Source organism: Symsagittifera roscoffensis, chromosome 5 (assembly GCF_963678635.1).
Source record: "Symsagittifera roscoffensis chromosome 5, txSymRosc1.1, whole genome shotgun sequence".
Lineage (NCBI taxonomy): Eukaryota > Metazoa > Xenacoelomorpha > Acoela > Convolutidae > Symsagittifera > Symsagittifera roscoffensis.
In genome coordinates, this window is record NC_087066.1 from 53,152,908 (window position 1) to 53,167,239 (window position 14,332).

The window sequence follows — 14,332 nt, forward strand, 5'->3', positions numbered from 1 at the left end:
TACTCTCAGCTTGTGCAATAACTTTTTCTGCATATGTATTTCATCAAGTAATTGGCAGTCGACAAAACGTCGGTGCTGTTCCACTTAACGATGGTTTCCTATATCAAGTACAAGCATAATGTAATTTAAAGTGGGTAAAGTTTCGTGGAATCAAGTGAGAAAAATTAAAAAACACTCAGGAAAAAAACAACATTTTAAAAAACTGACTATTTATAAGTTATTGAGACATCGATAATGATGCGCGTTTCCAATAAATGCCATCAAGTATAAGCTCAATTCGAGAATCCGAAACACGCCGAATCAGAGCAAGCAATGTGCCGCCGTTTGCGGAATCCCCAGCAATGTTTTAGCTAAACTTCTTGTTCCCGATTTTCCGTTGTGTATCAGAAGTCCAATTTATGCAGTGAAACCCCGTTCGACGGCGCATTGGCCGTTTTAATGCATCGGAGTATTATAGTTAACTCAATGATTCTGTTAAATTGAATATTTGCAGCATCCAAAACCAACATAGCCATAAATACTTGGACTACATTAGGTATGCAATTCACCTTGAATATCTAGTCTCGAGCGTCTGTTCCAATTTGAAATCATCAACCGAGCTACTATGCGTAAAATGTATAAACCAAAAAGCTGAAACGATTTTGTAAGTATTAATTTTTACTAAAACGTCTCGGTTACCGTCAGCCAATTTTCCAAATTGTGGCATAGAGTATTTCGTGTCTTTTCATGTATATCCCTTCAGAGAAGCATTAGGGCTCTTTATGCACATGAATGACCACCAGAACCGTTCATATGGAAATTGTTTGCTCCATAGTTGCAAGCTCTCGTGTCATAGGAATGGAGCGCTTTATCGCCAGCCGTATAAATCTTTCTCTGATTTGGTCTGAAAATAGAGAAATTTTATTGTAGCAGAAAAAAACTTCTTTTGCCTTAAGACGTGATCTGATTGCCTCGGCTTTGTTATCCCATATGAAGATCAATTGAAAATTTATTCCACCAGTGGCTCCACCTATTGGTAGCTTATGATAATGTCCTTTCTACTCAAGTAAATGAGTGTGTTATGCTATACTCGGCAATAGAAAAAGGACGCTTGAGTTTCTTACCACACTTTACTGCCTAGACGAGCTGTCTCGAAACGTACGCTCCTTAACTCCTGTCAGCGCTGATTCATCTGAATTTGATGTGATTAATCTCTATTACTTTTTTCTGGGCCACAATGACACTTGTTTTTCCCCATTTTCGTTTAAGAAAAAGTCTAATCACCAAAAAATTCTTAGAGATTGGAATTACTGCAACGCTAGTTCGACTTATTGTTCCGACTTTCGATACGAAAGTAACGGAATATTTGTGCTCGGGGCGGGTTTTTTTCTTCAGACAAATTTCGAATTTTTAACTAGCCATTTTTGACGGAATTTTTTTTTATATCATTCAAAAAGTATTGTTGTCCTGAGCTTAAATTTGTGAGAATATTTTACCTGTGATCATTTTTCGTAAAGTTATGAGGGTTTAAAGAATGCCATTTTGGCCATTTTGGTCAATTTGGGACAATTAACACGCGATATAATTCGCGCTATTAACACGTAAACGGAAATTTAACCCGTCTTAGAAATCGTTCCAAATTGATGGAACGAAGCTTGTTTGCCATAATTGATTTGTTACAAGGAACGAAATCTATCCTTTTGTACTTTGTATGGCGTATGGGGGATGATTTTCATTAAAAAATTTCAAAATTTAGAAAAAAAAATTTCATTTTATTTTAATTCATTTTTTTTGTTATTACTGCTCCATAAACCTTAAAAGGCAGTCGGAACATTCAGGGTTTTGCCCTGATACGAGCAGTTTTGTTGATTAAAAAGAATACGTGCTGAATTTGAGCCAAAATGCAAAACAGCTCTCCGGACTGGACGCCTATCTTAAACAAGACTGCTCGTATCAGGGCGAAGCCCTGAATAATCCGACTGCCTTTTAAGGTCTATGGAGCAGCAAAAACATGAAAAATTAAATGTAATAACGTAAAGCTAAAATAAAAACTGAAAATTTTTGTGAAAATTATCCCCTCACACGCCATATAAAATACAAAGCGATAGATTTTGCTCCTATTGACAAATCAATTATCGCAAATAAGCTTCCTTGAACCAATTTGGAACGATTTCTAAGACAGAATAAATCTCCGCTTACGCGTTAATAGCGCGAAATATATCGCGCGTTAATTGTCTCAAATTGGCCAAAAGCTTATTTGCGATAATTGATTTGTCAATAGGAGCAAAATCTATCGCTTTGACGGCAAATTATTCTACTTTAGAGCTGTTTTTAGTCCTAACGAAACTGACGGCAAATTATTGTTCCGACTTTCGAAGAAAACGGAATAATTATGCTCGGTGCGGTTTTTTTATTCAGTCAATTTTCGCCGATCGAAATAATAGTTTTCGACAAAATTTTGTTATACCACATTAAAGATATCGACATCCTGAGTTTAAATTCAAAAAGGTATTTTACCTCCGATTAATATTTTTTAAAGTTTTGGGTGTTTGAAAATTGCCGAATTGGCCTTGTTCTGGACTAAATCATCCCCCACACGCCACATAAAGTGAAAAGGATAGATTTCGCTCATTGTAACAAATCAATAACAAATCAATTATTGCAAATCAGGCTCTTTCAACCACCAACTTGGAACGTTTTGGCAATCTTTAAACCCCCTACAAAAAATGGTCACAGGTGAAAAATCTTTGCAAATTTAAGCTCAAGACATTAATACCTTTTAATGATATAAAAAATTCCGTCAAAAATGGCTAATTAAAAAGTCGAACTTTGTCTGAAGAAAAAAAAACCCACCCCGAGCACAAATATTCCGTTACTTTCGTATCGAAAGTCGGAACAATAATTGAGGCGTGAAAAATGTGCCACTAATGAATATGGCTTGTTTTGCCCCTCTTAATATTATTGACAAATTTTTCCCTTCACACATTTCGCAAAATAGAAAACGCCAGCGTTGATTCCACAACCATGACCTAGAATTTCTGGAACATGAAAACTCTTTTTATCTCCCCCTCCGGCTTTCACATTTTCTCTTCTTTCAGTTGTTTTACGTGTTATTATGATTGATTGCGTGATGCTATGGTTCCGATTTTCGATACGAAAGTAAAGGAATATTTGTGCTCGGGTGGCTTTTTTTTTCTTCAGACAAATTTCGACTTTTAAACTAGCCATTTTAGACGGAATTTTTCTATATCATTCAAAAGCCATTGTTGTCCTGAGCTTAAATTTGAATCAATATTTCACCTGTGATCATTTTTTGTAAGGTTATGGGGGGTTATGTATTGCCATTTCGACCAATTTGAGACAATTTACGCGCGATATGTTTCGCGCTATTAACGCGTAAGCGGAGATTTAATCCGTTTTAGAAACGTTCCAAATTGTTTGAAGGAAGCTTATTTGCCATAATTTATTTTTGAATAGAAGCAAAATCGATCAATTTGTATTTTATATAGCGTGTGGGGGATGTATTTTGCAATAATCTTAAGTTAAAGAAAATATATATATTTTTACACTGAATTTTTCATGCTATTACTGCTCCATTTACCTAAAAGGCAGTCGGAACATTCAGAGCTTCGCCGTGAAGTTTCGGCTCTCTTCCAGTTTTCCCCCTTTCAAATTCAATTTTGAAAAGCTTATTTAACGTTGTAATAATGCAATGAAATTTGGCGTGGTGAACAAATCGACAACTCAGAACAGATTTGTTTTTCATACATTACAGCGTAACATCACGCATTTAGCCGTAATAACACGTAAAACAAACATAAAACTCGGTAATTTGAAAGGGGGAAACTGGAAAAGAGCCCAAGTTTCATTGCATTATGACAATGCTGAAGTAGTTTTTAAAAATTGAAATGGAAAGTTGAAAAGGCAGTTGAAAAGAGCCCATCAATTGACTGGTCCACGTTGAAGTTCCTCATAATACAAAGATCAGAAAAATGACGTTAAATTTTTTTTCATTACCAAGGTGAAGAGAGAAATGGTAGCTGTTATGGAAAATGTCTCAATAACTTTGAAAACAATTACCATAACACAAAGTTGACAATCAATTGTTATATGTAAAGATTTTGAATTAATGAAATTTAAGAATTGAGTATTTCACAAAACAGGGGAGGCAAAATAGCGTACAGTTCGATACATATTTTAATTCTAGAACTCATAATTCCAAAAATTGATTTTGTCTAGCCGTCCAGTTTCGGACACTCTTCATTTATGAAGTTCCTCGGATGAACCATTCCGTCTTGTTTGTCCACGTGGTACTGAAGGTACTCAAAAACAGCGTCAATTTGAGACTGAGTAATGTTTCCATCCACCCGAGCCAGATATTGGTACAGTTCCTGGAAAACCTCGAAACTCATTCTAGCCGCACCGCCTTCGGGATCGTGAGTTAAGATTTCGCAAATGACACGCATTGTCTGTGTTAGGTTCCCGGCGAGACTCGAACACGCGAGCGATAGAAACTTAAGCCATTCGATGTTGTCATCAAAGGATCCGACTCTCAGCAGTTCCTCGAGTCGTTCTGTCGGTAGACAAAGTCCTTGCCACTTTTCGAACAGCTCATTGTAGGTAAGCTCGTGCTTCGTGCCGAGTTGTCGGTGCAAAACACTGACAAGTCCAGGTGTCAAACCAGTGTCGGTTTTTTGAGTTGCGACCGGAGTTTCGAGGCGTTCTTTGACAGGAAGAGTCTCGCCGTTGGCAAGTGCGCGGAAGTAGTTTGCAGACCATTTCAATACATCGGGAGGCTGAGTTCTGATGGCAGCTTTGGTGAACTGTTTCATAATGTCAGGTAATTCGGGGGGAATTTTGATCTGTTGCGAACAATACATAGGCTCCTCCATGATTATAAATCCTCAGTTTGGAACTACACAAGAAAATTAATATATTTTTTTCCAACTTGATTTTAACTTGATTTGTTTTTAATGTCAATTTGAAAGGTTTTCAATGGACAAATATATAAAATACAACTACAATTACATAAACTGTTTGATTTAAAACGTATATTCAGAGCAGGTGTTTTTATTGCTTGTATATTGCGTGCGTTTAAGTTTGTTTTTAAACCGCACGTGCAAAATCTAATGAGATATGTACATTTGAATGCTGGTTTCCAAATCACAGAATCAGAATGAACGTAATCAAAAAAGCTTTTTTATCCATAGTCTGGCTTATTTATAAAGTAGAAGTCTGGCTTATTTATAAAATCTCATCCCTTTCTAGATGGGTTGGGGTTCCGGCAGAGTATTTTTGGTTACACCCCCTAAATGGATAAATTTCTCAGCTCAGATTTTGAAAGCCAGAAAAAGAAGCAAATGCATTTTTAGTGACGCTGTTTTTTCGCATTTTTATGGCATAATGATTAGCTTCATGAAATTAAATATAAGTCTGTACAGAATAGTCTAAATTTTTAAAGCAATTTAGATTGTTGACACTGAAAATTAGCTGCCCCACGCTCCTGTGGATTTTTATGAGGAAAGTTTGCTATAACGTGGTCAAAAATGCAATAAAACATCTAATCGTAAAAAAGGCTACTTTCTCCCCGAAAAAAAAAGAAAAAGGAGCCACCAAAAAATTACCAGCGTATTTTATATGAAAGTCATATATCACTTTTGGATTTACACTTGCGTGTGGGGAAATCAAATCAATAATTTTTTAATCCATTTTCTTATCCTACATTTCATTGAACCTCATTTTTTAAACCTCTATATGGCGTGACAAGGATAAATTATAAAATAAATTAAAGAAATCAGTTTTTTTTTTAAATTTCGTTTTGCGCAATTTAAAATCAAAAACCATTCAAGGCTGTCATAACTACCGCTACGTATGATTACTTTAAAAATCCGAACAGATTGGTAAGCTAACTATATGTAATTAGACAAGAATGAAAAGATAACTGTATTCAAACGTTCTGAGAGTCTTTGCTCTCCGATACGGTGTGTCCAAACCAGTCTAGGTTAATTGACTGACAGCGAAAATACATTTAAGTATATATAGAATTACATAATCAGTTTATGCCAATGCGGTCGGATGACATTCCCATCTCTTTAAATAGTTGAGTTTTTGAGTCCCATTAGGACTGCAAATGAGTTTGATGTGTCCCGATGGGACTATTCTGAAAGGATTTTAATTCTGTTCTCTCTCTCTCTCTGTCTCTCTCTCTGCTGTTAGTGTATCATCCCTTTCCAAATTCTGCTGCTTCTCTTTTCATGTTGTGTCATCCTCTTCCTGTTGTCTTCCGTTGTGTTTAAGTCTTCATGACTTTTGTCCTCGTGCTCTCTCTTGTTCTTGTTGTTGTCTCCTCCTGCGTTATACTGTGGCTTTTATCTCCTCGGGCGTCCTGTTGGTGATACTACATCAGCCACGTTGATGTTCTGGCTCTGTTTTTCGTTATAAATGTTTCTAAAAGTTTTATGCAGGCGGTGCATTCTGGTGAATCTTCGTTAAATTCCTATTACGCTTTTTAATAGGAGTTATTTCCGTATTACGCAGGTTGTTGTTTTTCTGTTGAGGCTATCAAAAACTTTTTTGGAGTATCTATGCCGTTGATTGGAATTGGGTTTTTTTGTGCTTTCGCTAGTGTTGATTGTCTAGTCCGTGTGGCTTTTTGTGTTTGTTCACCGATTGCCTGAGGGGCTGTCTTTTTGATATCGATACAATTTTGGGATGGCGCCGTGTTCTCTGATGTCGCTGATGACCAGTCGTTGCTTGATGTTGATGATGTTTCCTCAGTGCTTTTCTTTTCTGCTTGTTTGATGTTGCCGTCTGTTTTCAATGCCATGCCACTCTTTTGCCTGTGTTTTGGCTTTCCGCCCGTTCTCTTTCCGATCCGTGCAAGTTTTGCCTTCTTCTTTTTTTGATGATTCCGTTTTGGAATCCTCTCGTGTTTGTAATTCCTTGCGGGTTAGTTTGCGTGGGAATCCCGTCTTCTTGTCCTGCGTAAACGTCGGGCGCTGAGGTGCGTTGGGTCGCTCTATGTCTGAAAAGCGTAAACATGACCCGATCGTTTTGAGGTATTGTAAGCTACATAGTCACTTAGGCAAGAGCGTCTACATGGTCGGTAAATTTTTGGGTCGGGGACAAAATGGAATTCACTGTTTCTCAATAGTCTAGGTTGTTTACCTAGTGTCTGGACCCAAGCCCTGTTTTGGAGTGCACAATAGTATGTTTCCGTCTATTGTTTCTTATTTCTAGTTTTACGTTTTTCTGGTTTTTTGTTAGTGCGTCAATTTTTTCTGGGTCGTTCACTTTTGTGGGGATTATCATCGTTTTTTAGCTATTTGCTGGATCGATTTTTTCAAGTTTTATGTCCACCTGTGTTTTTTTTTGCGATCCTTTATATCTTAAGTTAAGAGCTTCCCTTTTTTAGCTAGTGAATGTCTGGTTCTCACACATCTTTTGTGTGGTCGGCTTTTCTGTTGTTGTAAGCTCGGCTTTCCTTTCTCATTTTGGGTCTGGTAATTGCTTCATTAGTCTTTTTTCATTTCCACTTCGTTCATTGACCAGCATTGTAAATTGTGCATTATATTTGGCGGGAGTGGGGGGTGCATCAAGTTTTTCTGATTTATACACGCGTGTTTTGCGTTTTACCAGTTAATTCTGTTTGTTGAACTAATTGTTGCTCTTTGATTTTAGTATGATTGCTTTTCGTCTCAGATGGGCACTACATGGGAAATTTTTTGTCACTCCGTTTGGAGTTATTCTCAGTGTTTTTATGAATTCAGCGACATCTGATGCGAGTTTAAATGGGGAATTGTTACCATCTATTTGCATCACTCCTAGCCTAGGTTTTAATGTTTGTATCAAGCGTTCGACTACCACTATAGTTCTGTGATCGTCTAACGGAGCGAATGAAAATTTTTATTTTTTTTTTGTTTGATTTGCATAAATTTGGAACTTTTCGTCTCTAAAAATTTGGACTTGTACGCATCTTATTTTTTAAGACCCCATGCTTTATACGCTGATTTTTTGTAACAATCTTTGCCGTTCGGAATATCGGCCATTTGTCCACGGTAACTAAAATGAACGCGTCCTTTTTTAATTTTTCTGGTGAAGGCCGTTGAATTCTAATTGGACCTCTTCATTTGTTTCGAGTACGGATCCCAATTGGAATAATTTTGTTTTTGCGAATGCCGGTTTTAAGATATTTTTTTTGTTTTGTGCAGTGTCGACAGCTCTGTTCTATTTGTACTTTGATTCGACGGATGTTTGGAAATAGTATATTTTCACAAAGATCTAACATTGCGGCAGCTCCGGGATGTGTCAAATGAAGGCTATCTAGTATAGTCTGTCGTAATTGTTGTGTTATTATGATCCGTTCCTCTATTAGGATGCAATCAATTTTGACATGGAGGCGGTTTCTGATGTGGTATCAATAGTCTCCATGGACGCCTCCAAGTCTCTTTTTCGTGAAAAATTCACAATCTGCTTTATGTTGCGGCCTTTGCGGCTGGCTGCTGCTATGAAGCTGATCCTCATCACTTTGCTTAGGTTTGTCGTATACATGGGCGTGTCTTCCTCCGCCTGCGTTCCTTTTCCCTGGTCCATTTTGGCCACCACGCTTGCCATTTTCATTTCATGGCTGGCTTCTAGATGTTGTGTGTGGCTCGTCATCGTCAGCGGTGCCTCATTTGGGGTCTTTTCCTCTATGTAGTGTTGTGTCTAGTCGACTCTCCTTACACAGTACTCCTACTGTTCGTTGCCCTGAACCGTCATCCCTAATAGCGATTGTACGTCATGTTGGCTTTTCTTGTTTTCGATTGCTTGGGTCTACGACCCTGTGTACCCTTTTTTTGTCCGTGTCGTTGTTGATAGTTGTTTCCTCCGGTTTTTAATAATTTCGGACGACATGCCCAGGTGGGTTTTTTTTTAGTAGTGTTCTCTCCTCATCCTTTTTATCGTCCTTTGAGCTGGATGGACTATCCGAGGAGACGAAACTGGGGAAAACTTGGATTTTTGCGTTTTATTATAATGTCTCGTGCGTCTTGAAATTTTTTGTTGAGAACTTGTTGTTATTGTGTGTGAGGACGAAGTCCAGCGTTCATATAGTGCTGTGGTTGTTCTGGGATACCATTTCGGATCAAATAGACTTTCTTTTCTGCTCTAGTCTTCTCTCCAAATTATTGCTGTCTTTCTCCTGCGTTGTGTTTAGCTGTTTAAGGTTGTTTTATGTTTCTTCAGCCCCTTGTCCTTACGCTGTCTATTATTAATCCGCCCTAGAATCCTTAGTTGTTCTTGCCGCTTCTCATTGTATTTTCCTCCGCAGTCTCAAAGAAATTGGAAGATTTTGGTTTTGTTTTTGCAATCAGCCAATTTTTATGTGTGCGTTTAGTCAAGTGATTCTTTTTGTTAAGTTTTGATTGACCACTTTCGATTTCTTCGGAACTTTTGAAATGAAATTGAGATTTCGATTGTGGTTTTATTTTTCTTTTAATACCGCGCGCTTTTTGATCAGTCGATTCGGTGTACGGTTCTGATTGGCTAGCTTATTAAGAATGAGGTTTTCAATCATTTCAAAATTGGAAATAAATGAGTGAATTGACACCAAAACAAAAAAAAATTAGTGATGATACTGGATTTCTCTACATATAGTCTATTGGTCCCATTTTTCCCCGCCAAGTGTTATATGTTGAAGTTAAAAGGAATCATTCTATCAATCCATCTAGTGAGCCTGCTTAGGCTAGTCTTTGGTTGTGTGCGGGTGTTTTATGAACTGTTCAAAGCTCGGTGCTCTGTGATGACGATAAAAAATTTCTTGTGCAAAAAAAACTAAAATGAGTTAATTGACGCCGCAAAAAATTCTTCATGGATTTCTGTTCATAGTCTTCTTGTCCCATTTTTTTCCCGCCAATTGTTTTATGTAGAAATTAAAAGGAGTTTATATATCAACCCTTTTAGTGAGCCTGCTTTGGCTAAACTTTGATCGTTCGCTGGCGCTTAATGCACTGATTAAAGTTTAGTGGTCTGTGATAAAGGTAAAATTTTTACCGTGTGAGTTAAATTTAAATTGTTTGATCGCCCTAGCAACCTCTAACACTTCTAGATCGCGTACGAATATTTTTCTTCTTGCGAATTTAGGAAGCTCGAGGTTAATTTTCTTCTGTAAGTTGCTCGAAGGCGGCTTCTAAGCCAAATCTAGACGCATCGCAGACCGCGGGTCTCTAGGTTTTGATTGGAAGGTATGTTTTTGTTTAATTCAGGTACAAGATTCAATGTTCGGTGGAATGCGTTGGTATGTTCCGTCTTCCAATGCAAGTTTCTGTGTTTGTTTGTGTTCTTTTGAAGTAATTTTATTGTTGATGTTGTGTTTGCTAGATTTGATATACATCTCGTGAGGTGTTGTTTTGAACTTAAAAAACTTTTTAATTGCTTGAATATTTTTGGTGAAGTGAGTTTTGCTACTGCGTCTATTTTTCGATAAGTGGCTTTGTACTTTCTCTACTTATGTACTTATGTTGTAACTAAGCCATTCTAATTATTGGCAAACAAATTTGCATTTGTCCAAAGATATTGCTAATTTTTCAGTGTTTTTTTTTTTTACTGAATTATTTAATAGCTCTTTGTGCGTCTCTTTCGACCTTTTTAATACAATTAAGTTGTCAACTATTTACGCAAAAGTTTTTTCGCAGTTGGTATGTGTGCGTTCTATTGACTTTTGAAAATTGACCGGCATGTCCGTGAGGCCTTAGAACATTGTTTTTAAATGTTATGTTCTCGTTGCGTTTCTTCCCATTAAACTGAAATCGCATTGTCTTCTAGTTTCCACTTCCAGACGTATTTGTAAAAGGGGGTAGCGCAGGTCGAGTGTTGAAAATCGACTGTGAACCTTTTGTTTCGTTTTCATGGTTTTTACTATGTTGTCTAACATCAATTCGATTCTGGGCATATGGTATTTGTTTTTGTGGATGAATTTACTTCTTTTTTTGAATCTAGTGCCTATTTTATGATTTGCTCTTTTTTTAACAAATTTTTTACCGGTTTATTGATTGTTTGTCAGAATATATGTCGAGTTTTATTTTGTGTTTCGGACATATCAATTTGTTTAGCTTTTTCTCTACTCGTTTTTGTGCATGAATTAGCATTAGTCTTCCTTTTTATTGGATTGAGTTGACATTTTTCATGAATTGCGTTCTCGTTACCTGGTTTTTTGATTTTCCAAATTTTACGCTCTGTTAATGGAAGTTGTCTTTTACCGACTGTTTGATTTTTTGGCCTCTCTTTTTTTTATCTCAAGTAAAAGGATTATTTGGTAATGTTTGGCTTGTCTTGTATTGATTTGAGGCCGATTTGCGTTAGAATATTTCGTCCGACAAAATTCGCTTTTCGGTAATTTACAATGATGAAAAGGGCTGATTGTTCAGTCCACCCTCCTAATTCTACTGCAATGGTTACAAGTCCTTTTACAAATGATGTATTTCCCATTGTAGCAAGTTGTGCTAACTAAGTTTTTTTGCTGCGTCCTTCGGTGGGATTTTTTTGAAATTTTGAAAATCGTTGACCTGTCATTTCTTCGCAGTCTTTGTGCAGTTTTTTCGTTGATAAATGACATTGGGTTTTCTGAGTCTGCGATTGCGAATAAATTGTCTGTTTTTTTAGCTTTATTATAACTTGTCTTCGTGGATATCAACGGAATTTTTAAGTTTAAACTCTTCTGTCTTCTGAGAGTACTAGAACAGTGGAGTTGTCAAGTGGTATATTTTCCCTGCCGTTTGTCGATGTGAGTTCTGCGTAGGCACTGAATCGTTATCATCTTCTTCGATTGCTTTTTTCCTTCACCTTCCTCACATTGGCTCCTATTCGCTTCTTGTATATAGTTGACATTTGTCTTTCTACTGACCTGTGCGAACTGTCCTCGTTTGGCATACTTAGTGTAAATTTTGTTTTTTTGCTGAGCATGAATGTAGTTGTTTGGGAGCAAATTGCCTTCTGCACTTGTGAAACGTTTTGTTTTGGCTTCTTTGATGGTTTTGGTTATTTCTAGTATTTTATTTTCCTCTGGAGAACTTATGTCGGCGTCTCGAGAATAACCGGTCTCTTTGAGTATTAGGTACCCATTTTGTCCGCCTCTTCCGCGTGGCCGTGTGCAGCCCATTGGTTCTTGTTTGATTATTGACGCTGATGATGATGATCTAAACGAACTTGTTGTCATTGTTATGCTATGTTCTGTACCGTTTTTCTCTTCCAATTGCGTATGCATTTGCTTCTGGAGGGATCTGATTTTGTTTAAGAGTTCTTCGGCTATTTCATTGTCCGTCAAATAGGCCGTGAACATTCCTTGGACCCAATCGTATTCTCTGTCTACGCAGTCTGCTCGTGATATTAGTTCTACTAGGACGGCGTACAAATGTTCCAGTGATTTGTTCTTTCGTTGCTTGCGACAAAAGAAATTACTTCTTTCCATCGTTGTATTTCTTGTCATAATGAAAATATCGTTGAGTATTTTCATGAGTTCTTTTGTAGTCGCCGATTGTATGTCAAGCCCCGGTCACTTGTGTTGAAGTTGTCAATGTACTTCCGCTCTCAAACACAGGATTATGTAGCTCCTTACCTTGGCATCAGCTTCCTCCCCAGCAAAAATGTTGCATAGGACTCCTCTTTGTCTGGATTTGATTACGTTGATTTCTCATGCACCCTTTTTGCCTGGTTGCGGATATCTCAGCTGCGCTTCTGTTCCTCTGTTTCACCGGTAATTTCAATTTCGTATCTTGGTTTGGTTGGGTCGATAATTGGTGATTTAGTTCGGGGTAAGTTTCGTACTTCTATCCCGTGTTTGGCAAAAGCAGCCAATTCAATCATGGCTACCCTCTTGGACCATTCTGGTGGTGGCTCAGTTGATGCCTTCTGCCAGAAATGTAGGATATTCAGTGGTTTCTTGTATCCAGCAGGCTGTACCATGTTTTACCTTTACGTATGATTACTTATAGAGTCCGAACGGATTTGTAAGCTAACTCAAAATAACTTCACATGAATGAAAAGGTAACTAAACGCAATACTCACGTTCTGAGAGACTTTGCTCCAAATACGATTTTTCCATATTGGTCAAGGCCAAGGAAACAATGGATAACCATATGCACTGATTAAAGCTTAGTGGTCTGTGATGACGGTAAAAATTTTTTCCGTGTAAGTTAAACTTAAATTTTTTGATCGGCCACGCACTAACACTTCTAGATCGTTGACGAATATTTTTCTTCTAGTAAATTTAAGAAGCTCGAGGCATATGCTAAGGCTACTTAACTTTCTTCTGTAAGTTGCTCGAAGGCGGCTTCTAAGCCAAATCTAGACGCATCGCAGACCGCGGGTCTCTAGGTTTTGATTGAAAGGTATGTTTTTGTTTAATTCAGGTACAAGATTCAAGGTTCGGTGGAACGCGGTGGCATGTTTCGACTTCCAATCCAAGTTTCTGTGTTTGTCTGTGTTCTTTTGAAGTATTTTTCGTGTTGATACTGTCTTTGCTAATTTGATATGTATCTCGTGAGGTGTTGTATTGAACCCATAAATTTTTTTAATTGCTTGAAAATTTTTGGTGGTGTGAGTTTTGCTATAGCGTCTGTTTTTTGATAAGTGGCTTTGTGCTTTCTCTACTTATGTTGTAACTAGGCTATTCTAACTAATGGCAAACAAATTTGCATTTGTCCAGTGATATTGCTAATTTTTCAGTGTTTAATTTTTTTTACTGAAATTTTTAATAGCTCTTTGTGCGTCTCTTTCGACCTTTTTAATACAATTAAGTTGTCAACTATTTACGCAAAAGTTTTTTCGCAGTTGGTAAGTGTGCGTTCTATTGACTTTTGAAAATTGACCGGCATGTCCGTGAGGCCTTAGAACATTGTTTTTAATTGTTATGTTCTCGTTGCGTTTCATCCCAATAAACTGAAATCGCATTGTCTTCTCGTTTCCACTTCCAGACGTATTTGTGAAAAGGCGTAGCGCAGGTCGAGTGTTGAAAATAGACTGTGATCCTTTGCTTTCGCTTTCATGGTTTTTACTATGTCGTCTAATATCAATTCGATTCTGGGCATATAGTATATGTTTTTGCGGATGAATTTGTTTCTTCTTTTGAATCTGGTACATATTTTACGGTTTGCTCTTTTTTAACCGATTTTTTACCGGTTTATCGATTGTTTGTCTGAATATTTGTCGAGTTTTATAGTGTGTTTCCGACATATCAATTTGTTTAGCTCTTTCTCTACTCGTTCTTGTACATGAATTAGCATTAGTCTTCCTTTTTATTGGATTGAGTTGACATTTTTCATGAATTGCATTCTCGTTACCTGGTTTTTTGATTTTCCAATTTTTACGCTCTGTTGTT

At 37.3% G+C, this 14,332-nt stretch overlaps 2 protein-coding genes across 4 annotated transcripts in view; one reads left to right on the forward strand and one right to left on the reverse strand.

The window, feature by feature from the left end:
* The window catches only part of LOC134846552 (centrosomal protein of 41 kDa-like), a 604,453-nt gene that overhangs the window by 471,283 nt on the left and 118,838 nt on the right, over window positions 1-14,332 (forward strand). The window lies entirely within an intron of this gene.
* On the reverse strand, window positions 4,083-5,091 carry LOC134845879 (ropporin-1-like protein). The gene has a single exon (XM_063862988.1). The coding sequence runs from the start codon at window positions 4,869-4,871 to the stop codon at window positions 4,215-4,217; it is 657 nt and encodes a 218-aa protein (XP_063719058.1). The 5' UTR covers window positions 4,872-5,091; the 3' UTR covers window positions 4,083-4,214.